Consider the following 26642-nt stretch of genomic DNA (forward strand, 5'->3'; position numbering starts at 1 on the left):
GATGATTTTGGAATTGATACTGACCATTCGCTATGTGATTGCGGAAAATCGTAGAAACAACAGTTGAACGTCAGTAAAATTCGATTAAATCTCTTTAAGTACTCACGATCAGAAAGGAGAAATTATTCTTCATATCCCATTGTAAATATTTTTTTAAGTTTAATTTTCATTATATCAGAGAGGGAAAGAGACTTGTATAAAAAAGCATTCGTGTTCGCTTTATCTTTCTGATAATTTTATATAAATTTTTATATGAATTTTTATGAATATTCCAAAACACAAGAACATGTCGAAATTATTTTACATATAACCGAGCTATCAACTTCCAGACATTATTATCATAGAAGACTTTTACAGACCAAAGATAACGGGAGTAGCAAATACGCGATAAATGACGTAAATGTTGCTTGACGTATTCGGGACGAGAGCTTTTATTCAAAGATACAAGCATGGCGCGTGCTCATCCTCAGGACAAATCACTATGATTATCTTTATGATACATCGATTTATTGCTATCATCTGCGTTTTCCGTGCGAGTGAATACATGGATCAAATATAAAATGTACATGCAGCGTAATGTTATAAACGACAAGTTATGACAGATTCACATCTCTAAAGACGACTATCATATAATAATTTGCACACGATGCTTTTAATCATCGCTTTTTAATGTTGTAATTCAACAGTAAAAATAGATATTATAATATATACCATTATTTCTTGTCTTTTGGTTCAAATTATATAATGTAAGATTTAAATTTTTTTCTTGTAATATATGTTATACCAACTCATGAATAACTGCGGAAATCTTTTGAAGAATTTTTTATAGAAGTGTCTTTTGCATTTTAATTACTTGTTTATTTATCTTGGAGTTGTGACATGTAATTATGATATTTTTTTACATCATAATTTTATTAATTCTTTTTTTTTCTTCTTTTCTCTTTTTTTCTATCTTTCAAAAAATTACATAAAAGCAGGAAGCATATTGCGGGAGATATATGCTTTCTGAGATCTTTTATTAGATAATATTAATGGAAAAGGCGATATATGATCGTGCTTGCTTTTGCCTTTGAAAACTGCTCTCGGGGACTGACTGTCTCCGCTGTAAGATTCATGACTTTGATGTCGTGGATGAATTATTATCTGTAAATTTAGCGACGTTAAGTGATGTCGGAGAAAGAGAGAGATGTACGAGTACACACAAGCTGCATATGCAGCGTGAAAAGCAAATGTTCTCCTTTTTACGTAATCAAAATTTCTCAAATAGCTGATTTTATCTTCTCAGGGATGTACATTATTTTTTCTCCACTTTTGTCTTTATATAATATGTATTAACTGTAACATTATAAAATATACTTTACTTACTTCAAATGATAAATATCATTTATATGCAATATAAATGCATGTAAAATTGATTTTTATATGACATAAACGGCGTAAAAAATCAGAGAGGATGTAAGAGAAAAATTGTGAGAGTGATTTATTCTTGGCTTTATGTAGGTAAGACCAATCAATGGCTTCTAGTTATGCTCGATTGATTAATTTTATCACTTATGCCGGTAATAAAGGAGGGTCTTTTGAGAAATGTTCCATGTAACATGGGTACAGCGTTATTAATCGTTCCTCGTAAACATATCTGGTGATGTGTGTGGCTATATACATGTACGAAGATAACGACGAGCAGTACATAAATAGGAAAATCGATGGAGCTGTTCTTACCGAATAACGAATTCCATCTCCATTCGCACAAATCGCTTTTTATTTGTATCATTGTTTGCCTTCATCTCTCCCAGTTTTATATCGTTTCTTCTATATTCTTATCTCAATCATTTGAACTAATCATTTATTTAAAGGTTTTGAAAATTTAATATCTTTCCTCCTTATGGGTTTGTAATAATATTTTCGTTTGTCCTCTTGTTCTTATTTTTTTCTTTTGCTATCAACAATTTTTACATTATGTTTTCATGTTTTTTTAAAAAAGATTAGCTTTCTTTGTGTACGTACTTTTCTTTTTTTAGCGTAATATATGTGTGCACACGTGTCGTCATAACAAGTCGATGGGATTATAGGCTGTTTGGTTTTATATTACGCATATCACTATATATATACCTTTGTTATTGAATTTCAAAGATTGATCTATTTTATCACATGCTGATTTTGTCGTTGTATTGAACGCAAACCTAACGCACATTCATACAGTTCGACGAATGGAATTTGTAATAGGATTGCGTGACGATGCGTAAATCGTTATAGATATCAAATCACACAATCTTTTTCTATAAAATAACTCTTGCGTATTTGTATAAAAGGTTAAAATTTGCTTTCCAGAATTGTCGATTTTAATTACTTTCAAAGTCTGCCGATCGATGTTATTATTCGTAGACACGCAATATTTTTTTTAAATGTTATCAATTTTATAAACATAAAAAAGTTTTATTTATAGTTATTTTTGCTTTTTTTATTGTCGCTTTGTATTTTTAATAAACAGGGAAAATTTTCGTAGAATAGCAGAAATTGAATCAGACGTTTAATTATTTTTTATTTTTTCAAATACTTTTTTATATGTACGTCTTCTGTATAAAACTGGAAATTCCGGTTTTGTGAGAGATTTTATTTCGCTTTAGCTGTTTATTGAACTCTGTAAATGACCATTTAAATATCATCACGTAAAAAAGGTCAATGGTTGAACGAATTGTAGAAAGGATTATGGAAAATAATGAAATATACAATTAGTTCTCTTGAGCATATCGCTATTATTTAGATGACAAGAGTTATTTTCAGTTACCCTTTATTCACGTACAATATGTTCTCTACCATATAATGGAAACTACGTTGGAAATTCGGACTATATAATGGCTACGTGAAACGTGAAGGATACACGTGGGAAGGAAACACAGTAGTCTACCCTTAATGTAGATGTAGTCTTCGCTCTCTCGCGCACGTGGAAGAATATTTTGATATCATCAATTATAGAAGAAAGTCAATTAAATTCTCACACACAAGTTTTCCAATTAAATTAATTAATATACAATTGATAATGATATTACTCATACACTTGTATGTAAGAGTTATTAATTATTGATAGGGTGGAAAATATATTCAAAGCGTGGAATTTAATTTTTCAATGGTGCGTGCATCGAACGAATCGATACAATGCAATGCCTTGATAGAAATAAATAATGATTAATGGAAAAATAAATAAAACTTTTATCGGATATAAAAACTGCAAATTCTCTTAATCAATTTAATTAAGTATTAATCAGATTTAAACAAGCTTGTTACGCAGTTCCAAACAATTTTTTTATATATTACATATTTTGTAGTTATAGATTATTGTTTAATATATGAATGAATTCGAACTGGAAATTATACGACATGCTTATCTCATTTATGCGTTCACGTTAATGGTTTTATCCGAGTCCAACCATCCATTATCTTCCGGTCGCTTCCATCTCAAGGACTAGCGTCATCGTCGTCATCCGCACACTATTGTGTATGCGCTATAATTTCTGAATATATACCGACATGCACGCGATAGCTCTTATCTCTCGACATGGTTGTTGCACCGAGACTGCGTGTCAGTCTCGCGAGGATTTACGATTAATTTATAACGGTGTTGTTACTCTGAATCCGTTGCGAGAAGAAATCATCTACTCGAGCCGCATACAAAATCACACAGCTACAAGTTTCTCGAAATAATCAAGATCTGTTCTGATCTCGAACTCTCGTCAGGCTACGACGTCTATCTTAAGAACTTGCTCTCAATAATCACAATCTTGCGATTGATTATATTTTGTTTTATTAAATTATATTTCTTTAGATTATGCTATTATATCCTTAAATATCTTTATTTTTAATGTTTTAAATATATTTAAATTCTAGTATGTACAGATTTTTCTTTTGCTGTATTTAGATGCTTGAAGTTTTCTAATATTTATGCAAGAGTGATTTGGTATGAAAATTATAAATATTAAATTTTTGTGATGCTATACTAAGCGGACATATTAAAAGTATTTCTTTATTTCTCTAAACATAGTAGCATTTAATTGAAAGATCTGTTTGTGGTATCTTATTCTGAGATGACTGTAGAATGTTTACAATGTTATATTCATTCTGATTGAATGTGTTTTCGCTTTTTTTATCAGATCAAGGTCAACTAACAAGCTGTAATTATTGCAAGAAGTTTGTCTAGGGGCAAGAAGCTTTCCGTTATTCAGAGATACTTGACTGTGCAAAGTCAGTATAAATTTATCTTACAATAATTCTAACAAAATAATTTGACTTATTATTAGATGAGAATATACAGATTCTTATTTATGAAAAGTTAAATGTAATTATCAAGATATTACAGCTGCTTATGAATAATAAATAAAGTAAAATGTTCAGAACGTCTTTTTCTATGAAATATGCTAATGAAGGTTTATAGTTAATTATATTATAAAATGAAAGAGGCAGGATTGTAAAAAGTAGCACAATCTTTGTTATCAAGTCATAAAATTAGTAAATTAATTTTTAAGCATATATAACAAAAAATAATAAAAAAATTCTAACTATTTTTACTAATTTATTTAAATTTATTGAAAGAAAAAAAATATCTGTGACGAAATTATTTGTGCTTGGTATCGCGTAAAAATGAACAGCTTTATCGAACAGCTAGACTTTCTTTTTTTCCGACGACATCACCAATCAAAACATGGAGGAGCGAGATTGCGTGATCGGATGCATCAGACACATCGCAATCTGATCATATTTATGAACCTCGTGATGCTTGTTTAGTGATTGTACATAATAAGCCGATGTCCGCATGCGGCACGTGTCTGGTTCGTGAGCAGCTGCTAGCAGATCTATAATAGAGATGTATTGACATACCAGCGTTTTATTCTTCTCTTGCGATCCAGATTTAGACAGCGTTATTAAGTAAGCGAGTCCGCACAGTAATTTTCAATAAATTACAATACAAGATAACTAAAGCAAGTGGATTGATACTTATCACACTTGATAAAGCGATTGGTTCTACTGCGTTCACGATATGTCATCTATCGGGAGTATCGAATATTTTGTTGCATCTTTGCGTGAGAATAAAATTGCATGCTCAATTTACTCAGACAATGCGGCACGTTTGGAATTTTTCCGTCTGCTATAAAAAAACGATAGCGTAGTAAGAGGAATTTTACCAGCGGGACTGTCGTAACGTTTCTTCACAATAGAGAGATTACAATACGCGTGTTCGTCGCGATTATATCGTGAACATTTTAGTAATTGTTAAATTGTTATAATTGCGACATATTCAGATTCCACAAACATGAATGTCTATTAACGCCTATTTCGAGAGTTTTTAAAATCTCGGCAATTTGAAAGGCAAGCCAGTGAAAAACGCGATGAGTTTTGCCAATAGTTATGTAACACTCGCGAAAAAAGACCTCCTTGAGAGGGACATTGAGTTTGTAACCATGACATCTTCGAAAGTTTTTTTTTTATGCAGACACACGACCAGACATATTGAAATCCAGAAATAAATTGTAGCTTCTTTTTGTGCAATAATATTTGCATTGCCTCATTTTTTGTTCGACGACCGTCGACGTGATTTGTAATTTGTATCTCTATCTTGAGGGGAAATTAGAGAAGTTAAAGATGATGTGATATAGGAACTTATCTCGAGACAAAATGGGACATATTTCAAAACAAATTGAAACTGTAGCTATGCAAATCATCAATCAAGCTTACGTTATCTTGTATCTTTTGTGTCGGTATATCATTTATTATATAATTTACATGTTCACGTCAATAGGCAAAGCGGAAATCAGATATTAAAGAGGAGGAATACCGCGTTATAAATACAGAGAATTCGTTTTACTTTAGATACTTTGCCAGCGCTTATGTCGAAGGATTATCGATCAGTGATACATTTCAAGGAGAAACTTGAAATTGAGGAAGACTTATATTACGATGGCAAAGATTGGCTGATGGTCAATCTTCTTTATAATTTCCGTTTGACGGGGATTGATATTTTTATGAAGGTTAATCGTTAACAGAAGAGACGTATCTCTTAGATTCTATCCCTTCTCTTTAAAAAAAAAGAGAGAGAAAGACGCTAGAAGAAATATATTATCCTATTGAAAGTCGAAGAGATAAATGCCGAAGATTAATCGCGTATGCTTGAACTTCCTTGAGTTTCTTCTAAATTTATTTAGAAGCTGTGCTTGAAGCTATATAAAGATACGTAAAGATTATATAACTGATAAAATATATATTTCGCAATATCATTATGTAACTGTATCAAAGTATCTGCTTAATAACCGCAATTACATTCTCTGGTATCGGAAATGAATGTGCAATTTTGTAACGGATTGAAAAATTAAAACGCCTGCATTTTATTACCGACGATGTGCCGGAATGAAATGTTGGCTGAGAAATATCTACTCTAACGGAAGATGTACTATGAATTTCATCGAATTTAATCTGGTTTAAGATGCTATCTCGTATCGTCCGCGTTTCAAGAATACCGTTATTAATGATATATATAATGATAATGGCACTCATGAATATCTAATGATTATTTAACGAACTGTTTCTAAAGCGAGATATCAAGGCGATATCAATTTGATCTAGATTTACGTAAGTTATAAAGTGGATTATTATTTTACGCAATCATTTTATAGTACTGCAAAAAAATAAGTTTGTTATCAGAGAGACTAAATTGTTTTTTTAATCGTTAATTTTTCAATATCGATTTTTGTAGATGACATTCTAAAAAAAAGACACACATATATATAATGAAACATGAAATTGGCATTACACTCGTGTAACACTTGAAATCGCGTTTTAATCGCGAACGATCGTCGTGTTAGAAAACAGCGGCGATAACGGCACCACCGATAACCGGATGGAAGGTGGGACGTTAAAAATAAGTAAAATAGTTCATTACCGTGACCTTCTTTCACCCATCAGAAGGAGGAACTGGGCTATTTCTGACGACAGCGGAGCCCACATGCATCGGCTCAGCAACGATCGATAATCCGTCGCTTCTCGCGCGGGACATTCATGTTTTTCGTCACCGAGGCGTTAGGTGCATCGATCGCGGTGTTTCCTCAGGCTAAAACAACTAGTAGTTTGTTGCTGCTTGTTTGCGCGTTAATGCGCGAGTGCATGCACAGGCGTCTTCGCACGCAGGCGAGCGCATAATGCGCGGGATGCACATTATCGCATAGCTTGCGAAATTGTCACTTTCGCTTCTCTCGCCAGCCGAGAGAATGCGACATTATTCTACGCTCAAGTTCTATTTTTAATGCTTGAGAGAGTCGTAACATATTTAAAGCGACTGTCTCAAGTAATTCCCGAGAGATGACGAAGAAGGCGACCCTCATCTTCGTGAAAATAAATTAGTCAGTCTTTTTCCCCAAGCGCTTCATATTTATCTGGATTTTTTCGTGATTGTGCTCATGCAAATAATTGTACAAATATATATTCTTTTTTCGGAAAATTTGCGAGAAGCGTAACAACAGACTTTCGTGATCAATATTTTTGTTACACATATTTCTCGAGGCATCGTGACGTAAAGGTATAAAAGTAAAATGAAAGCGAAACAGAAAGTAGAAGCACATGTAATTTAAATACTTTGAGATAAACCATCAATATTGATAAGTAGATATTTGGTGGATTTTTTTCTGAAAATTTATTTTTTTCTATGAAAAGTTTTATATTTAATCAGAAATTTAAAGAGCGGAATTTTCACAAGTTTTTTTTCACCGTAATATATAATTGAATTTCTTTGGATTTCTTCTTTTTTCATTACAGAGAATTTTGCGCTTGAAATAAACGTGACTTTAATACAAATTCTTATAATCATAAACTATGTCTACAGTCCGCAACTATATTCGCGATACTGGAGAAAACCTGGAATTGCAAATTATTTGCGTCTTACCGAATCCACACCCACGCGATTACGTCTGTGATGTTAGTTTCCGGTCTATATCTCAAACTCTTTTACGAATACTTAAAACAAACTTTATCTACGCCATCACGAATCTCGAGAAACGTGCGTTCTTGATAAAAGCATATAAGCATAATATAGATTTCTCTATACGTTACGTATCGCTGCTTCGGAAGAAGTGAATGATTTTTATAGCGTCTTCTCTCTCCATTCATATACTATAGATAGATATTATAGATAGACACTCTATAGATTTATAATTAATATATAATAATAACGTTAAACTTAAATGTCATTCATCATTATACATCTTGAATGAACTTACCTGAGAGAAAATTGTATTACAAAAAGGAATTACTCACTTTTTTCTTGTAAAATCAGCTAATTAAACTGTTTGTCATCAAGTTGATTTAGGATCTCAATCTCGGAACAAAGGATAGCATGATGAGACCTTTTACGTCATTAAACATTTAATCACGCCACAATCAAGTCAACGTAACGTTTGCTTAATCATATGCTATAATTACAACGATGCATGTGTACTGCGAGTGTCATCCCTAATCATTTAAGCTAATGTGTGCAGAAGAAATTTTGACTTATGTTAACGCCAAGGTTAGATTCTATCGTATCGAATCGCTTTGAAATAAAGTCAGCAGAGAACGCACATTAAAGTTGGATAGAGGACATCAATTCTAGACGATTCATTGAGCGGCGCGTGCGTCGTGTCACGTATTCACGCTGCAGTTTCACCACTAATTAGCAATTATCGGCATCTCTTGCACAACGAAACTTTTTTCTTTTCCAATAAACTTCGCAACGTTATCGGAAATCCGCCATTATTTAATATCCCAATTTACTATTAAAATTGATTTTTTTAAATTGTAAAATATATTTCTCGAATCTACAAAATTTAAAAAATTTCGTGGAAAAAGTAAAATAGGTATATCAGACTTGCAATAAAAGCGTAAGAAGAATATTTTTTGCTTTGAAGAATTTTTTCCCTTGAATGAAAACACAACACACTTTTCGGAATATTTCTAGAATTTCACAATATGTGCGAAATGGCAGGGAAAAATTTCGATTTGTAACTTGCTTCGAAGTATAGATTTATCTCATAACATAGATGACAGGTTCGAGGTAATAGATTGGCAACATTCACGCTGACTTCATCTTAAGTCCAAATATATCTGCGCACTCATTGTGCGAGCTCTAAGAAGTGGAACGAGTTTATAAAACAAACTTAAACAGGATTGAAAATATTGTAGTAAACAGAATAACGAAATAACAAAAAAAATTCATATTTCTTCCTACATATTGTATTAACAAAATAATTTCTTGTTACGATATTTTTCCGGATAATTAAGACAATGAGATAATTAATATAATGAACGTAACAGATTTTCTACAATGATAATTTCGCAAGTCTGGCACGTGTTATTTGACGCGTGTCAACTGACACGTGTCTATTGACGAATCCCTTTGAAATTGATTCCTCTGCGAGAGTACGCTGCACTATTCTGCATCTCAACGGCATTTCCTCTGTAGCGGGATTGGGAGATTATTGCAGTAGGATATGAATTAGATATTGCTTCTCTGCAATTAGCTCCTTCTCGCAATTTGTGCAACATTGATATAAAACGATCTTGGAAAATCCACGCGCGTCAAATACGCGAGATTCTCTGTATTATGAATGCATATGATATTTCTCTTCTCCAATATACGATAAAACTACACAGTACCTTTTATTTTTAATTTCTTTTCATTTTTAAAAATTATTAAATTTAAATTTATCTTAATACCGAGAATTACACATTTTATTTAAATCGTGATATCATATATATCTCTGGAAACATACACAATTAAAATTATTTGCAGATAAATTATATAGATATATATTCTTTTTAAAATCCATTACATTTCCAAGTCCCAAGTTTTAATCAGCTTTATATTAATTTCATTATTGGAGTTTTGAAATTTTTAAAAACTGTTGAACCAAAGTCAGTTTAAAATTCCTCGATACAAATAATTCTGATTACAAATAAATATTCTTCTACATCATGGAAATAAAAGTATCGGAGAGAGGAAGAGCTGGAATCAAGTTTAATTGTTTCAGGTTGTCTATATTAGATTGGTATTGAAGCCTCGCATAGAATTTCCACATTCGCTCCAGCGCGATGTGGGATAAATGCAGGAGCAACGCGAGTGTCATTATGGCACTGCACTTGCACGTGCATACACGTATATAGCAGTAACTCGTTTGTTCCCCGTTTCACGTTCCCCACTGTGCGGCCGCTCTCTTTGCGGCACTGCAAAGTGGAGCGAAGAGAGACACCGTCACGTCCGAAGCATAAGTGGGAGGGAGAGAGCCGAAATAAGGCAGTACCGGAGACCGGCCGAGATAAAAAGCCCGGTCGTCCCGATTCAGACACGTAGACTACGTTTAGCAGTCGGACGGCTCGCAGCCTCCGCCACTTGTCAGGCAATTTGACCAGTGTGAGCTGTGAATGTGTCGGTGAATCAGAAAGTGCTCTCGCGTAGTTCGTGACTTCTTCTCATATCGCGCGTCACGCTCCGAATCGACGACGTCAGTCGATGAACCTCGTGACGATCCTGAGGAGAGCCTGGAACTCGGAGTAGTTCTCGTATACCGATACTTCACGACTCACGTGAACCGTTTACGTCGGGTAGTCTGGAATCGGAGACAGCTTCCGATCATCCACGAGACCCGTTTCTAGTTTAAAGTCAGTCAAGTTAAAGTAATCGTCGTGTCAAAGGCAGACGTTTGTTCTCTCAGTAGTTGTCTCACGCGAACGCAGTGACCCCTCCTCGAGTTTTTCCTCGGGAGAAATTGTCAAGTGTGAAGCTTTGTGTGATCGGCAACTGGAGCTGAATAGACACCGGCACAATGATGCCGCAGATGACGAACGGTGAAGTGAAGACGAGCAATATGGATGAGTCCGCGAAATACTTCAATTATTTGAGGACCTTGGCGGATCTTACGGCGATAGCCAGCATCATGGCGGTGCAGGTAATTTCGGGATTGTTTGATACTCAACTTAATTGGCAAGATGTATCTCCGAGAAGACATTGATTTTCTTCCGAGAGAGTTCTGGCGTATATTTCTATTAATTTTAGAAACTATAGGGACGAAGTTAATATTTTATTTCTACTCGCAAGTATATGTAGTCAACAAAAATGAAAAGATATTAAATAGTATATTAATAATTATGGGAGCTTGTTATAGTTTATCATCATAATCTGACAAGTTCATCAATTTCGATGGGTCATAATCACTTCTAACAAGCCAGTTGATTACATAGCAGATTAATTAAATTAGATATATAATCGAGGAAGCAACTAAAAGAAAACGCAATATGCCAGTGTGTATCTATGTTATCCGATTTTATCAACGGGTCTCGATAGATTTCACCGGCACGGCCATCTGTCACGGTAATTTGGGCAAATAATAGCGCCACGATATATATATATATATATATATATATATATATATATATATATATATATATAGAATTTCGAAAGACGATCGATCGTGCGAGAACATTCATTTACTGCTGCTCTTGTTGTCTCGTAACCAACGTATGTCGCGACAGAGGATAACGAATGGGCTGGTGAAATCATTTGGCGATGCATTTTCATGGTGCGACCTGAATTCTAAATTATCGCAAAATCACACGCCGAGATATGAAGAATGACAGACGTATCGCGAGATGACAGGTATACTCATTGTCCAATTATAGATCATGTTATCGGTAGCCTCACGTGTCTTCTGTCTAATAGCTGTCAGACGGTATCGATGCTTCGAATAATCTTATCGAGGGAGTTTTCTGCGAAAACAGCTTTACGCGAAAACTCGGGGCATTTAATATTATCTCGGATAAGAATGACGCTTGATCTCGATTAGCAATTGGAATAATTAACAAATGGTTTAACTCGGAGCTTCGACTGCGCAGAAAGCATGGAGAAACGATTTATCTCGACGGATCTCCACAGATATATCGAGCAAAGATCACTGATCGATCGCGTCTTAAGAATTGAACTTTGACTGACAATCTGATTACGTTGATACATATAGTATTGTAAATACGGTTATTGCGTGGTACGTACATTTTTATAACGAGATGCCAAGAGATATTTTTTACAGAATAACATTTCATCGAATTAAAGCGCGAAACTGAGAATGTTCTACTAATATAAAGAGATTGAACGAAAGCTAACCGAACGATATCGGCTTTTCTGCGCGGATGTGATTAACGAATGAACACAAATGGAAGATTGTACTATCGTCAAACTCGGGGAGATAGGGCAGATAAAGCTGTATCGCGGGGTCAAGCAATCGCCTTAATTAATGTCAATTCGTCCGCGTCGTCGTAATAATGGAACTGCACTTGCACCCACATCACAAAGAACACGCCGGAGTATTGAGACTTGTTTTCCGCGATTTAATATTCTGTCTGTTCACGGTTCTTTGTACTTGCAAATACCCGGATGGAAAGTACTCAAATGTGTTTCTTACACGGACTCAATCAAGTTTGATGGAATATGCCCGTGTCGGACACAATGATGTGGCGCGCCGGATGCGAATACTTGTTTTACTTTCATACTAGTAGCAAAGATTTCATCCTATTAGAGATTATATTGAAGCATGTAAAAGAAGATTAATATCCTTATAGCTTTAGGATATAAACATTTCTTAAAGGATAAAAAGTAGGATATAAAAATTAAATAAATGTGTAATAAAAATTTGGTGAAAATAGAAAAGAGAAAATTACATTATTATACAAAAGTAATAAAAGATATTATAAGGAGAAAAGAAAGAGAAAGTTCTATTGAATCAGTTTTTAGTTTGAATTGCTGACTAGTGGTTAGTGTCATCTTGAATGATTGATAAGAGAAATGAGATCAGGGTGTAAAATTAAATAGGATTTTAGAAGACAATGAATCATGAAAAAAATACAGTCTTATTACTACGATATTAATTAATAAAGGCGATGTAAATCCAAGAGTTAGGAATGTCGACGCAAGCTTGACCTTTTGCGACATTTCAATAAAAGTTCATTGATAATTATATTACGAAGGAAAGGTGAACTTGCAAATAGAACGTTGACGTTGTCACATTAATTCGATTAATCTTTTTTCTCGTGCAGAATTTAGCTTACGTTAGAATGGTTAGAATATTTTCTGCACTCCTATTATATCTTTTCAGAAATCATTATCATATCCACGTGTTTTTGATATCATTAAATTTTTATCTCAACTCTGTCAAACGGACTGATCATACGTAATTATCAATCTTATCGTTCTTTTATTTTGCATTTATCTGATTACATCGATTTGTTTTAAAAAACCGATTTATGATTACGTCAACATAATTTTATTGACGCAATCACTTTCGATAATATCCAGAGCGGTGTATTAATCTCAATTTTTATATGAGATAAACAAGATTTATTCGTGTGAACTTGTCAAATTAAAAGTTTCGAAATAGAAACTTGATATCTAGAAATCTCTATGTACCGGATGCGGTTCAAATTCTCGATAATGCTTGCAATTAGACGAATTGCGAGATAACCGACACGGAATATTATTGCAGAAGCATTCTCGTTATAGTTATAATGTGCTAGGAATTATCGCAAAAGCAGATTTATATTCCGCAAATAATGCCATGAATTTATGACTGCTTTGCTCGCGAAATCTTGACGTGACTACCTGAAACGAGATTGCGAGCCAAAAGCGTTAGTTTCGCGATATAACGCGACGTGTTCGACACGCATCACGTCGTTAAAATAGATTTCGATTTTCGCTGGATTTTCGTCGCGACCTAAGAAAATCCTATTGTGCACCCGAATAAGGATATGCATTATGTCGCGCTCAAACTGAAGCGGAATGTAAGCGCGCGCGTCAATTTACTATTTATTTACAATATAATATATGTATATATATAAATATATATGTCACATTTGTATGTCAGGCGAGCGTGCACATTTTACATTTTAGTTTTTTTCCATTGACCTACTTGAAACCTTTCAAAATCCTCTTTATCTTTATGGTACCGCGCAGAGAGAGAGAGAGAGAGAGAGAGAGAGAGAGAGAGAGAGAGAGAGAGAGAGAGAGAGAGAGAGAGAGAGAGAGAGAGAGAAAGAGAGAAAAGCACGGCATTGTTTCGAACGAATGAGAGGCATCGTGATAAATATTATGCCAATATTTTATGAAAGCAAACAATTTGAATCGTAGTAATAGCTTTTCTTTCAAAGTTTTGCGAGATAATATATCATTTGTTGAGAACGAAATGGCAAAACAAAACATCGATTTGCAAAGCGTCTCGAATCCGATGAAAATTAGAGTCATTTAAGGAGATGAAAAAATGTTAGACATGACGTACACGCGTGTAAAATTATTGGTAAATGGACCATTGAATCAATCCGACACGCCTCTTTTATGTTCTTGTTTCTTGCAAGACTGTTGCAATTTACGTTTTTTCGACCTTTGTTATTTGAAGGTTTTTTTCGGAGTCAAATTGTAGGAATTATCATACACATCGACAAACTAAGTATAATCCTAATTACATTAGACAGCAGTAATAACTGCTGTAGAAAAAGTAATATACGTTTATAAAAAGATTCTACAATGCCCTTGTTAATTCTCGTTTGGTAAATATACGTAACAAGGATACTATATATGCAGACGCACGACGCACGCGATAATTTGAATTAATTAGTCCGATAATGCGAGACATTTATTTATTTTCTTCAGAAGAGGGTCGAATATCAACAATAAAATTTGAGACAGAATATAGCAAAATTAGACAGTTGTCGAATGCAGATGAATCCAAAAATTATTCGAAAAAGGATTTTTTTTGTAGAGAATTACTAATTACCATTTTGTTCGTTTGAATTTATTGGAGGATGCTCAATTAGCATTACTCAATAATTTTGCCCTGCGGGTCATTACTCCAGCTCACAAACATATACTTGTGTATATTTGCGTAAATACATTTATTTGCATTTGTCGGAAAGATGATATACTACGCTATGATAGTGACTCTGATAAGAGCAGAAAGCAACCGGGATCGGCATTATTTGGTGAGAGTTTGTGTTTGCCCTCCCCATGCAATCGTGCGTGTGATACGCACAAATATCGTAAATTCATAACGAGATAAGGGTAGAAAAGCACGCGAACGAGGAGCGACTTTCGCCCTGGCAGATTACTGAAATCCAGACTTTCCCTCGGTTCTTCATTTTTTTTCTCTCTACTCTTTCATAAATCTCATTAGCTTTTCAATTTATCACTTTATCCGCATTTTCGTGATATGTAATCGTAAATCCCCGATATAATCATGGTTTTCTTTTTTCACGAAAATGTATATCTAAAATCGATTTAGTAGAAACAGATTCGCTTGATGTCAGGTCTAATTTAATTCCCTTCATCAAGTCGTAAAAAATTATGTGTATTCTTTTGATGATGTTGAATATTAAAATCAAGGTCGCAATACGACACAGTTCATTAACAAATATAATTGACGAAGGAATGAGTATACGTCGTTATCGCAATAATTTATTAATTCATATATCACAAGAAACAAAGTACATACTTGATTGTTCTTTAAAATTGATCAGACTCTCTTAATGATTCGTTACCATTTTTTTCTGATTACAGTTCAAGAGAATGCTGAACAAAGAGCTATCGCATTTCTCGGAGTCCTCCAAATCTGGCAATCAAATTTCGGAATACATCTGCAGCACCTTTCTTGGTAAGTAGAATGCTTTCTTCAACTTTGCCGCGCAAGAGATTATCGCAATGACATATCAACCGCGACAACTTATAAATTTGCGTAGAACGAAGGAAGGGATAAGGAGATTGACGTATGTCGTACCTACTTCGAGAGAAAAAATTACATTTCCGCGAAATATGGGAGAAAACAAATACCGAGAATTTCATGGCATTGCGTCTAACGAGGTCATCGCCAGAAGCGAGTTTTACGGGTGTAATAAAACGAGCGGCTCTTACGCATTACAAGCCCTTGAAAGACCGTAACCGGTACCACCATGACCATTCATTCTGGTTAGCTCTCTTTGTCCGACGAACGGTCGGTTGTGACCGCGCGCAAGGTTTATCATCGGCGAAAAAACCATCGATCGATCCCTTTGTACTCGAGACAGGGTCCCGAAAGACGCACTTTTTTATCACTGCGTGATGAAAAAATATTATTCTCGCGAGATACGATTTTTTATATTGAATATCGTCCCATCCGCTGATTTCCCTTAACGGAGAAATCTTTGCTCCGCTTCTAAACTCTCCGTTTACACTACGTGCTGATTTCATTACGTAGTTTCCTTAACGAGTTTCGTTACGTAGCTTCCTAACGAGTTCTGCGTTCGATCGTCTACTGTGAAGAGAAAATTTTCTGAAATCGGACGAACGAAAGAAATCGGAAGAGAAGGCGCGATGGACCGAGCACGTTTGATGATGTAAATGTATAATCTTATGGTCCGGTGATTGAATTTTTTTAATCGTTTTAATAATGTCACGTTACACGACATGGATCGTTATCAGCCATCTGCCGTTCAGCGCGAACTTATCGGTCAATCTGACTGCAAATACTACAAGCTGATAAACGAACGGCTAATCCACAATCAGAGATATAATGCAAATGCATTGTTACTTGATTGAGCATTCAGATGCAATGATGATTCCAGTGACAAACGCGATAAAATATCGTTTCGTGTTCATATAAATGAAATCTCTTTCAACATTCCAGTAATACCCAGCGAATCACTAATGTACAGTTAGATTCCTTACGTCATTTGGAGACGATGTTTCCTCAGCGAAAATGTCGAGGATAATCATCACTTTTTACAGGTTCCCAATTTTTGTCATTATGTGTCTATTTGTAACTAAGCCTTAAATTAAAATTCTATTAAAGTAAATTCTATCTGAAACTAATTGAATACTGTTTTGTTAATATTTTGTTTCCACAAGACTCTGTTTGCGAAAAACCTTTTATTTTCACTTGCTTATATCTTGAAAATGATTGATGCCTCGACATTTTCGCTGAGGAAAAATCGTCTCCAAGTGACATCAGGGATCCACTGTAAACCAGTGATTCACTTGGTACGGGATACCCTGTATTTAATTCTGGAAATAGCATCATAGAGATTTTTTACGAGCTATCCTTGCACAGTGTATCTTGAAGTTCACCGGCAAGTTTAATGTTGATCAGATCGTAATTAATTTGAGCGCTTTTAACGCTCGTTTGATCACGCTTCCGTCGCTTTTTGCCCCAGACAAGCAGCAGGAGCTGGATTTACCATCTCTGCGAATCGAGGATGCGGTCGCCGCTGCGGGTAGCGCGGATGCACGAGCGGCGAAGAAGAAGGACCGCGCACAAAGGGGCCCTGCCGCCATGTCACACATCAGCGGTGTGAAACGGCCATTGACACACACCAACAGCTTCACCGGGGAGCGCGTGCCGCTTCACGGGGTGGAAACACCGCACGAGGAGGAGCTCGGCAAGGTGAGCCTTTGACCTTTACCCTTTGTCGCGACCGCGTATATCGCGAGCCGTGTTTTCGGTCTCTCTTTCGCGTGTTTCGCTCAGCTGACTTCCCGAAAATTCATCGAAAAAATTGTTTTCTTCAAGTGCATCTCTCGTTGCTAATTAGTCTCTTGTATAAGAGATATTCTTAATGAATAAGGATATTTCTCTCTTTACGCGCATGATGCTTTTTGGAATATCCGATTAAATTAAAAATGTATTCTTAATAAATTAAAATAATATAAATTTTAAAGTTTTAATTATAATATTAAAAATTGTAATATAATAATATGTGTATTTGACTATGTCAATATATAAAAAATATTCAATTATATATGTAATAATTAACAAATGTCTATTTGTAAGACTGCTTTTTGTTATCACGATTAATAATTTCAAATAATACACTGATAAAAAATATCTCATTATATTCTTGCATGTTAAGAATATCAAATAAAAATATCTCTTTTTAGAGACTTTGCCTCTTAAATTAAAAGGATTCTTTTGATATTATATGATATTTTGATATTTGATATAAATATAAGTGGCATATACTTGAGATAAGAATACAATTTTTTTCGATGACACGAATTCGTAAACGCAGCAAGATTTCAGAAAATGAAAGACAAAATTAATCATTGCAAAAATACACACATTGCATAAAAACGATATTATTGCAAAATTACAATTAGTCACAGAGAGAAAATTATTCTGTAATCGAGTAGCTTACAAAAGAAATTAGTAGCTATTACGTAAAAGAAAATGCACTTATCTCAAAAAATGAAAGTGAGATGTCTTCCGTGTCGATTATATTACTTTCTATTTGCATTAATAACGCAGTCGATACATCGACTGCAATTTGCATTTAAGTCAGATGTATGACACACATATATGTATATATATATATAATAAATGTATACATAAGAACATTCACTGCCGCATTCGAACATTGGTATTCATGAAAGCTAATCTACGTTTATACATATATGTTATATCTTCGATTCTATCCGATGAGTTGGGATATTGCGCCCACGAGGCATATATTATATTCTTGGAAAATATCTAATTATCGTCAAAGGTACTAACGTGGCTTTTAATAGAACAATATTCACCCACGTGCCGCTAAACTGATTACAGTGCACGATAGAATAGAGATTTATTTAACTATAGAGGGTTATTAATCGCAGCCTAACGAGAGAGCACGTGTAATCCGTTATATATTATCGATAGGTCGTAAAACTCTTCGAGAAACAGAAGGTTTGTTAATAGAATGTTTATAATTATATACATATATGTATGTAACATAGTTTTAATACGATTAATACTTGATAATTAGTTTTATAATTGAAAGAGCTTTAGTACGGAATAAAAATTAAATTTTACTAAAAGAATCTTTAATAACTACACACACAATAATCCTGAATGAATTGAATCTCAATAATCAATTATCATGATAATCCTATTAAAATCATGTACTATATAATTATTAACAATTGCTCTGTTTTCCGACGACTTCACAATCAAAATCCAATATCGAAACCGATGTATAATGGATTACACGTGCCGCTCTTTCTTATTAACAATGGAGATGTTACAATACGTGATGTGGCACGCAATTTACGAAAGCTGTATTTATTCTTCAAGAGAAAAAAAAACTAATTTCGAAGTAACAATTGACGTCACGTAGGATTTATTTCATGATATTATGCTGGTTTTATAATTAAAAAGAGAAAAAATTAATTTTTAATCAAAAAATTAAACATAGGAATGAATAGGAATTTTAATTAAATCTTACCGAGATGATATTTAATAATTAATTATTTTTTTAATTGATATATAATCTTTCACATAAAAAACATATATATGAAATATAAAAAATAATAATTATATATATAATAAGCAAATAAAATATTATTTTATTTCCTTTGCAGTAGTTACATCCTTGTTGAAGTAATAAAATTCTTGGCAGTATATCGTATTCTAGATTAGCCCTAGATTTTTTAAATAAAAATAGAGATCTGCTAAATATAATACACGCTAAAAAAATTGTTTTTATCGCAGTGAACCTTCACTATTTTTGTCGTCGGTGATTTCGTTTCTTTTCTTTTTTTGTAATATTGACACAAATTTCATCGCGAAACCGAGAATTCCACAGTGTTTTTGACTTTTTCTGCGACTTATGGATCTCAATATCTACATTGTACAATACTGCATCACGGTTCACGAATTGACTACAATATCGGTCTCGGAAAATGCCAACAGTATCCTCGATACAACACGTTTGCATCCATGGACCAAATATTCACAGCACGTCCGATTTTTCGAAAGCATTAGCGTGCACGGAAGAGCTATATAATGATATGCTCAGAAAAGAGAGAAAGAGGAAGAGAAAGGGATCAGATCAGATCAACAGCGGCAAGATCTTACGATTAGATAGACCGATTAAATGCGTTTCGCGTACAAAGTTTGCGCTATGTCATTAACCGTGTCGAGTCTATATTGACTATGCAATATGCTCGCCGAACTTTCATCTCGCGTTTCTAGGCACCTCTTTATCCTATAATAAAGTGTCACGCGACTGTCGCAAATTTTATTCTCCGAGTAAATCACCGTTACTATTATTTCACTTTCACGCGTCGCTTTCCTGCGTGGGCATATGGATGAAATTCACTGAATATATTCGAGTTTTATTCATTATAAAGAAAATCTCACTAGAGAGCAAAGCGTCATCTGAATCATCCGCTGGGGACCAACTGGGAAAGAATAGTTTAATGGATCTTGACTTGGGTTCAAGCTCGACCAATCAGAATGTATAAACTTCTTTATATTTCCCATTCTGTTTAAAGTAGACCTCTTATAATACAGAGCTTGAAACAAATTTGTCGATGTAAATACGCGCATCAGAATTCGAAGATAATCTTTTGCTGAAAACACGCGTCTTCTCTCTCGGTGCACACATGTCATATATCAATGCACGATGATGTGTTTTTTATTTGAGTTCGCGATTTATCTGGTTTCTTCGTGGCACAAGATTTGCAGAATGAAAGTAAAATGTTTACTCTATGGCGTGAACGATTATCCTGATTACAAGGCCGGTTGTATTTTAACCGGTATGTGCAGAAACATTTGGGCCGAGGTCGCATCATTTCGATAACCTGAATAACTCGGACGATTAGCGACTCATCTTTCGCGGCAGAGACGAGAAAGAGAAACGGATTTCTTCTTATACGAACGGCGAAAGCGATATCGTGATCTTGGGGTCATCCGTGATAACAAAATTCGAAAAACACTTTAAAATATTGCTTTCGACTAAATATTATCGCGTCAAATAAACGTCGAAAATTTCTTCGTGTTCTCTTTCTGCTCTGAAAATTTTACTCTTCGTTTTTTTTACTTTATGCATATTTCTTAGAAATCTATTTATATGGGAAAATAAGCAACGAAAGAGCTCGTCTTTCCATTATGGTAATGAAGATAAATTTTCTTAATGAAAGAAAAAAAGAGAAAAAAGGGGCAATCGGGTGTATTAAGCTATTCTGCATATTAATCGGGTTTTCCATAGAAAGACTGTTGGCAATACGCTTACCAAACTAAAATGCGACGCAGACGTGTCCTTAAATGGCTACGTGATCCTGCAGGCTTTTCTAGACACGAACTCATTTTTTTATGCCTACGCAATAGTGATTCAACCATCTCAGAACGCTGCTTTAACGCGTCATGAATACTTAATTTGGATGCTTCCTACGTATATTCGAGAAACAAGAGACTTATTAACAAAAGAAATGATGGTGAATGTTGTTATTTACTTAATCACAATTATTTTATATATTTACAAACAATTTTAGTGTATATCAAATTGTGCATCTTGAAACAGTCATCTAATCACGTGCTCTTGTTTTGGTTTACCGAATTCATGATCTCTGTAGACAATCCGGGATGTTGCTCTGTGCAACATTGTTATAATCAGTATGACCTCCTGGTGATAACCTTCGCTATCTTTATGCCGAAACACGTCGACTTTTTTTTATTTAGTCGCGAATAAACGGTCGAGTTTATATAAATCAACGTCTGCCCACTGCGATAAAATAATTATAATCTCTTGTGACATCACTTGGAAAGTAAATATTGAATTACTGTATCTTAGAGACCGATATACTAATGTTTCTTTTTACATAATTACAGCTGCTTTCGGACATCGATAAGTGGGGCATCGACATCTTCAGGATAAGCGAACTCAGCAGTAATCGACCCCTCACTTGCGTGGCGTACACGGCCTTTCAGAGTCGAGATCTGCTCAAATCACTGGCAATACCGCCCAAGACCTTCGTTACCTTCATGATGACTCTAGAGGATCATTACGTGAAGGATAATCCCTTCCACAATAGCCTCCACGCAGCCGATGTGACTCAATCTACTCACACTCTGCTCAACACGCCTGCCCTAGAGGTACGAAAGAAATATATATTTTATGTATTATTATTTGGAGCTCGAATGGCTCGTTGACATCTACATGATAAGTTGCTTATAAATATCATTTTCATGAATGAGTGCGAAATATTTATTCTTCGCAGAAGGAAAAATCGATATATCTGAAGAATGATAATTCTCTGCGATAGTCGTCATAAATGATGTATTTTCTATTGTATTTACAGTCCGTGTTCACACCGTTGGAGATCACCGCTGCATTATTCGCGGCTTCTATCCATGATGTAGATCATCCGGGACTCACGAATCAGTTCCTCATTAATTCAAGTAAATATCGACGGTTTATTAAAAATGTTATATCATTGTTTCTACATGATGAAGAAAGAAATGACTAATGATCTGTTCTTTTCATCCAGGCTCTGAACTCGCGCTGATGTACAATGACGAGTCGGTGCTGGAGAACCATCATCTGGCAGTCGCGTTCAAGCTTCTGCAAAACGAGGGCTGCGACATATTCGTGAACATGACGAAGAAGCAGCGGCAGACGTTGCGGAAGATGGTCATCGACATGGTCCTTTCGACGGACATGTCCAAGCACATGTCGTTGCTGGCCGATCTAAAGACCATGGTGGAAACGAAGAAGGTCGCCGGGTCCGGCGTGTTGCTGCTCGACAATTACACCGATCGCATTCAGGTGCTGGAGAACCTGGTGCACTGCGCCGATCTGTCGAATCCGACGAAACCGTTGCCGCTCTATCGACGATGGGTGGCTCTGCTGATGGAGGAGTTCTTCCTACAGGGCGATCGCGAACGAGAACAGAATATGGACATAAGTCCGATGTGCGATCGGCATAGCGCGACAATCGAGAAGTCGCAGGTCGGCTTCATCGATTATATCGTGCATCCGTTGTGGGAGACCTGGGCGGATCTGGTGCATCCGGACGCGCAGGAAATTTTGGATACTCTCGAGGAAAATCGCGATTGGTATCAATCGATGATACCGCCCTCGCCGCCCTCCGACGACACGCAGCAGTCAGCAACGAACGAGAGTCAGCAACAGCAGGACAGGATACACTTCCAGGTGACGTTGGAAGAGGGCGACGAGACCGGCGAGGCGGTGGAGGGTGGCGATACCGGCGGTGGCGGTGGCGGCGATGGCGAATCGACGACATTTTCTAGCGAGGACGCGGGCGGTGAGACGGAGGAGAACGCCACGGAGGCTGGGATGTGACGGAGGCTCGCCGGGATTTGTAGAAAGTTCCACGAGAAGGTGCATCAGAGCTGGTGGCGCGTGCGTCAGTGACATTTGCACTTAGCCGCGCCTAGCCGCCGGTCCCTTTGTATCGACCTATGCCGCGTTGGCCGGACCACAAGAGGAGGAGGCGGTTGAGATGACGGGAGCCATCTCGATCGGGCAACAAGAGATAACGTCCCGACGACGACGGAACACTATGACGGAGGTGCGAGAAATGCGTCGGGATCGCTACGCTTTCGGCTGGACCGAGAAACGAACGGCGCATGAAGGAGCACGTTTTGCCGTCGTCGTCGTCGTCGTTTTAGTTTCGTCTCCGCATCTCATTTGAATTCTATCAAGCGGGAGGGGCGAATCTCTTCACAAAGTACCTGCGCAAATGAAAGCGGCAGCTGCATGTTTGCGATATATATCGAGTGGGTGGCAAGATGATTTTTTTTTTCTTATTACACACAAGCACACACTGAAGATGATGACGATTGTGGGACGGTGATCGTCCATCGTGTATCAATCCATCATCTTTTTTTTTCTTCGACATATGAAGATGTGCCGCCGTCGAAGGCTGAAAGAAACCTCTCTTCCAGAACCATGCAAGATCCTCAATGACATATCAACATTATATACAATGGATTCTAGCCGAAGCATATTAGCGAACAGATCGATGTCACTGTCTTCTTCTTGAACGTTTCAAACGCCGCACAGAAATTATATTGCGTGATACGTAAGTTAATTGAGATTTATTTGCATACGTCGGAAATTTCAAATACGCTCATCGATTCGTTTCTTGTGTCACGTATGACATCATGTTGTAAATTTAATAATGCGTCTAATTTTACGAAATGTCCCACGATAATCAATGTTCAAAATTATACATGCGATGTCGAACGAATCGAACACATGTTATCTGATATACGCGCTACATATGGAAAGAAAATAAGTGACAAAAATGGAAAAAACAATTAAATGGATACTCAGTTACAGTTAGGCGTTCATTCTTTTGGTTCTTCGACGGTTCAAATAGTCACCTACTTATCGGTAGAAAGAGAAGGATACCTGTCTTTTTAATCGTAAGATTTTGTCATGTTCGCTTTGTAGACGTAGACAAGTTCGTAATTGAATTGTTCGTAATCGAAAACGAGAATCCAGAAGTAGCCGCGTGTCTATAAAGGAAATGCTAGAGCAAAATACGTAGAGTATTACTCACCATCTATATGATTTACGAAAGAAGAGCGAGATAAATTCGCTCTTTTTCCCTAAATCGTGTAATCAGTGGGAGAGAACACCGAGCAGCAGCAGAACGAGAGAGAGGGAGGCATCGAGATAAGGGGACAATTAATTTTAATACACAACTATGTCGAGAGCTGGCCTTTTAAGTTTGTATTAAAATTAATTACCGAGACGCTTTCTTCTTGCGATACATCATATACACAAAACATACATAAAAAAGGAACACACATACATATACAGACACATGACACAAACGCAATACGTACAACTACAATGCGCGCGAGGATATATATCGATAGATGTTTTTAACCAAAGAGTAATATAAGTGATTGTTAAGTTGATTGCCGAGCGTGCCGTTCACCAATACGTCCTTTGGCGACAAATATATATGTATATATTCCAGCGAACGGTGAACGAATCGTTCTGGAATCTCGCGTGGAACGTGAGAAGTAAAGAAGAAAGTCATCCTCTCGCCACGGATGTCCGCGAATCGCTCAAATTTGCAAATTCGTTCGGTTTAAATTCAAAAGCGCGCGATCGCTCCAAGCGAATTTGGAATCTTATCGCGCCGTTTGAAGGCTCGAACGTCCAACGCCAACCGTCGTGCTTCTTAATGTACAAAAAAAAATTGACGACACCCCCACGAAAGATATATTTCTCTTCCTCTTTTTTTTTTTTAATAAGCCGCACGAACATAATTTTTATTTTCCGTCGTATTGGTGAAATGGCGACAGTTGCGCGCCTCGATAATATATCAGGGAAAATGAATGTGAAAACACGTCTTTTTAATGACCGAGTGTATACCGAAGATCAGCCTAAAACAAAATTAACATTACATAACTACTTAAGTCGTAAAAAAAGCTTGCCATCGACTGCGCGGAGAGCTAAGAAATTCGGCATACGAGTCTGATTAGGCGTGTACAAGCGGTGATAGCTCGGGCTCATGTAATCATACATTTCTTAATCACGTTAAGGTAATTACCTTATAATCGCATAACAAAAAAGAAAAAAGAAAAAAATACTACGGAGAAAGCAAAATCTCTATGTGTGTTGTAGACAGTGATCTAGTGAGTGTTTTGGTGCTGGTCACCAAGTTTAGCTTGTAAGAAAAAACTCCACGAGGTTCACGAGAGTCCGCGACTACAAGTTGTTAAGTCAAGAGGGAGAGTTAACTTAACGAAGTTTTTAGGGCGTAAGCAACGAGGTTATAATAATAATAATAATAATATAATGTAATAATTACTGATAATGATCATAATATTAACAGTAATAATAATGATAAAAAGCGCGATAAGAGAGATACTGATTTACTAATTAGTGTTAACGATAACACTCACACTACGCAAACGAATCGAGATTACGTTCGCTTCACGGGGAGCGACGAGTCGTTTGCACGAGGATGAAAAGGAAAAGAACGAGGAAAAGGACGATCAAGTGTTATCGAGCATGTATCTCTGCACCGACGTCGAATTGGAAACTCGGCGAAAGTATTCGATCAAGCGGTGATCTTTTTAATTATTTAGCGCGGGTGCGCCTTTGATTGTATATTTTGGCGATGGGCGAGCGGAAACGCACTCGTTCTTTTTTTTCCGTAAACGTTTTTCTTGTCGCTCGTCTCGATGGATCTCGCGGGTATGCGCGCAGGTACAAATATAAAAAGAAAGAAACACGCCACAAAAAATATGACTTGTCACACAAATCTCATTGAATTACAGCGGTTTATCATATTTTTAAAACACGATTCGAGCAGCAATTGGAGCGTGTCTTCTGAATATATATATAGCGGGTCTGTTGGTTGTTTGTTAGAGATTCAAAAATACATAAAGCGAGGAAGAGACGCGAGAGATAAAATTATACAAAGCGAAAAGCGATCCGATGATTTACGAATATAACAAGTCGTCGCATTGTGATTCAATGAGATGTGTGTAACAATATTTAGTAATAATAGAATTATATAATGGTGATGAGATGATGAGGAGAGAAAAATAAAAATATCTGTTTGATTGCTGGACAGTTAAATGAATGTATTAATATCGTGTAATCGTCGTACGAGATATATGTGTAATAAAACATATTTATTGTCGGAACTCTTATTCTTTCTTTTCTTTTCTCTACCATTTCAACAATTTTAAAAAATATAAATATATGTGATCATATAACAAAAATTGACATGAACATGTGAAACATTTATCGCACGGAATAATTGATAAATGATAATACAATAAATATCTGGATTTGATATACATCTATCTTAA

General features: G+C 35.9%; 1 protein-coding gene across 5 annotated transcripts in view; it reads left to right on the plus strand.

Moving 5' to 3' along the window:
* dnc (phosphodiesterase dunce) overlaps positions 1-26474 on the plus strand; it is a 136426-nt gene extending 109952 nt beyond the window's left edge. For all 5 annotated transcript variants that reach the window (XM_029302907.2, XM_029302908.2, XM_085480849.1 and 2 more), the window contains 5 exons: positions 15605-15698; positions 17233-17462; positions 21666-21929; positions 22136-22235; positions 22325-26474. In XM_029302907.2, the coding sequence (XP_029158740.1) occupies positions 15605-15698; positions 17233-17462; positions 21666-21929; positions 22136-22235; positions 22325-23139 (1503 nt within the window). In that variant the 3' untranslated portion in view covers positions 23140-26474. The remainder of the gene's footprint in view (positions 1-15604; positions 15699-17232; positions 17463-21665; positions 21930-22135; positions 22236-22324) is intronic.
* Positions 26475-26642: the final 168 nt, after the last annotated feature.

The sequence above is a fragment of the Nylanderia fulva genome, unplaced genomic scaffold (assembly GCF_048542155.1).
Source record: "Nylanderia fulva isolate GAGA-0341 unplaced genomic scaffold, ASM4854215v1 Scaffold1, whole genome shotgun sequence".
Classification (NCBI taxonomy): domain Eukaryota; kingdom Metazoa; phylum Arthropoda; class Insecta; order Hymenoptera; family Formicidae; genus Nylanderia; species Nylanderia fulva.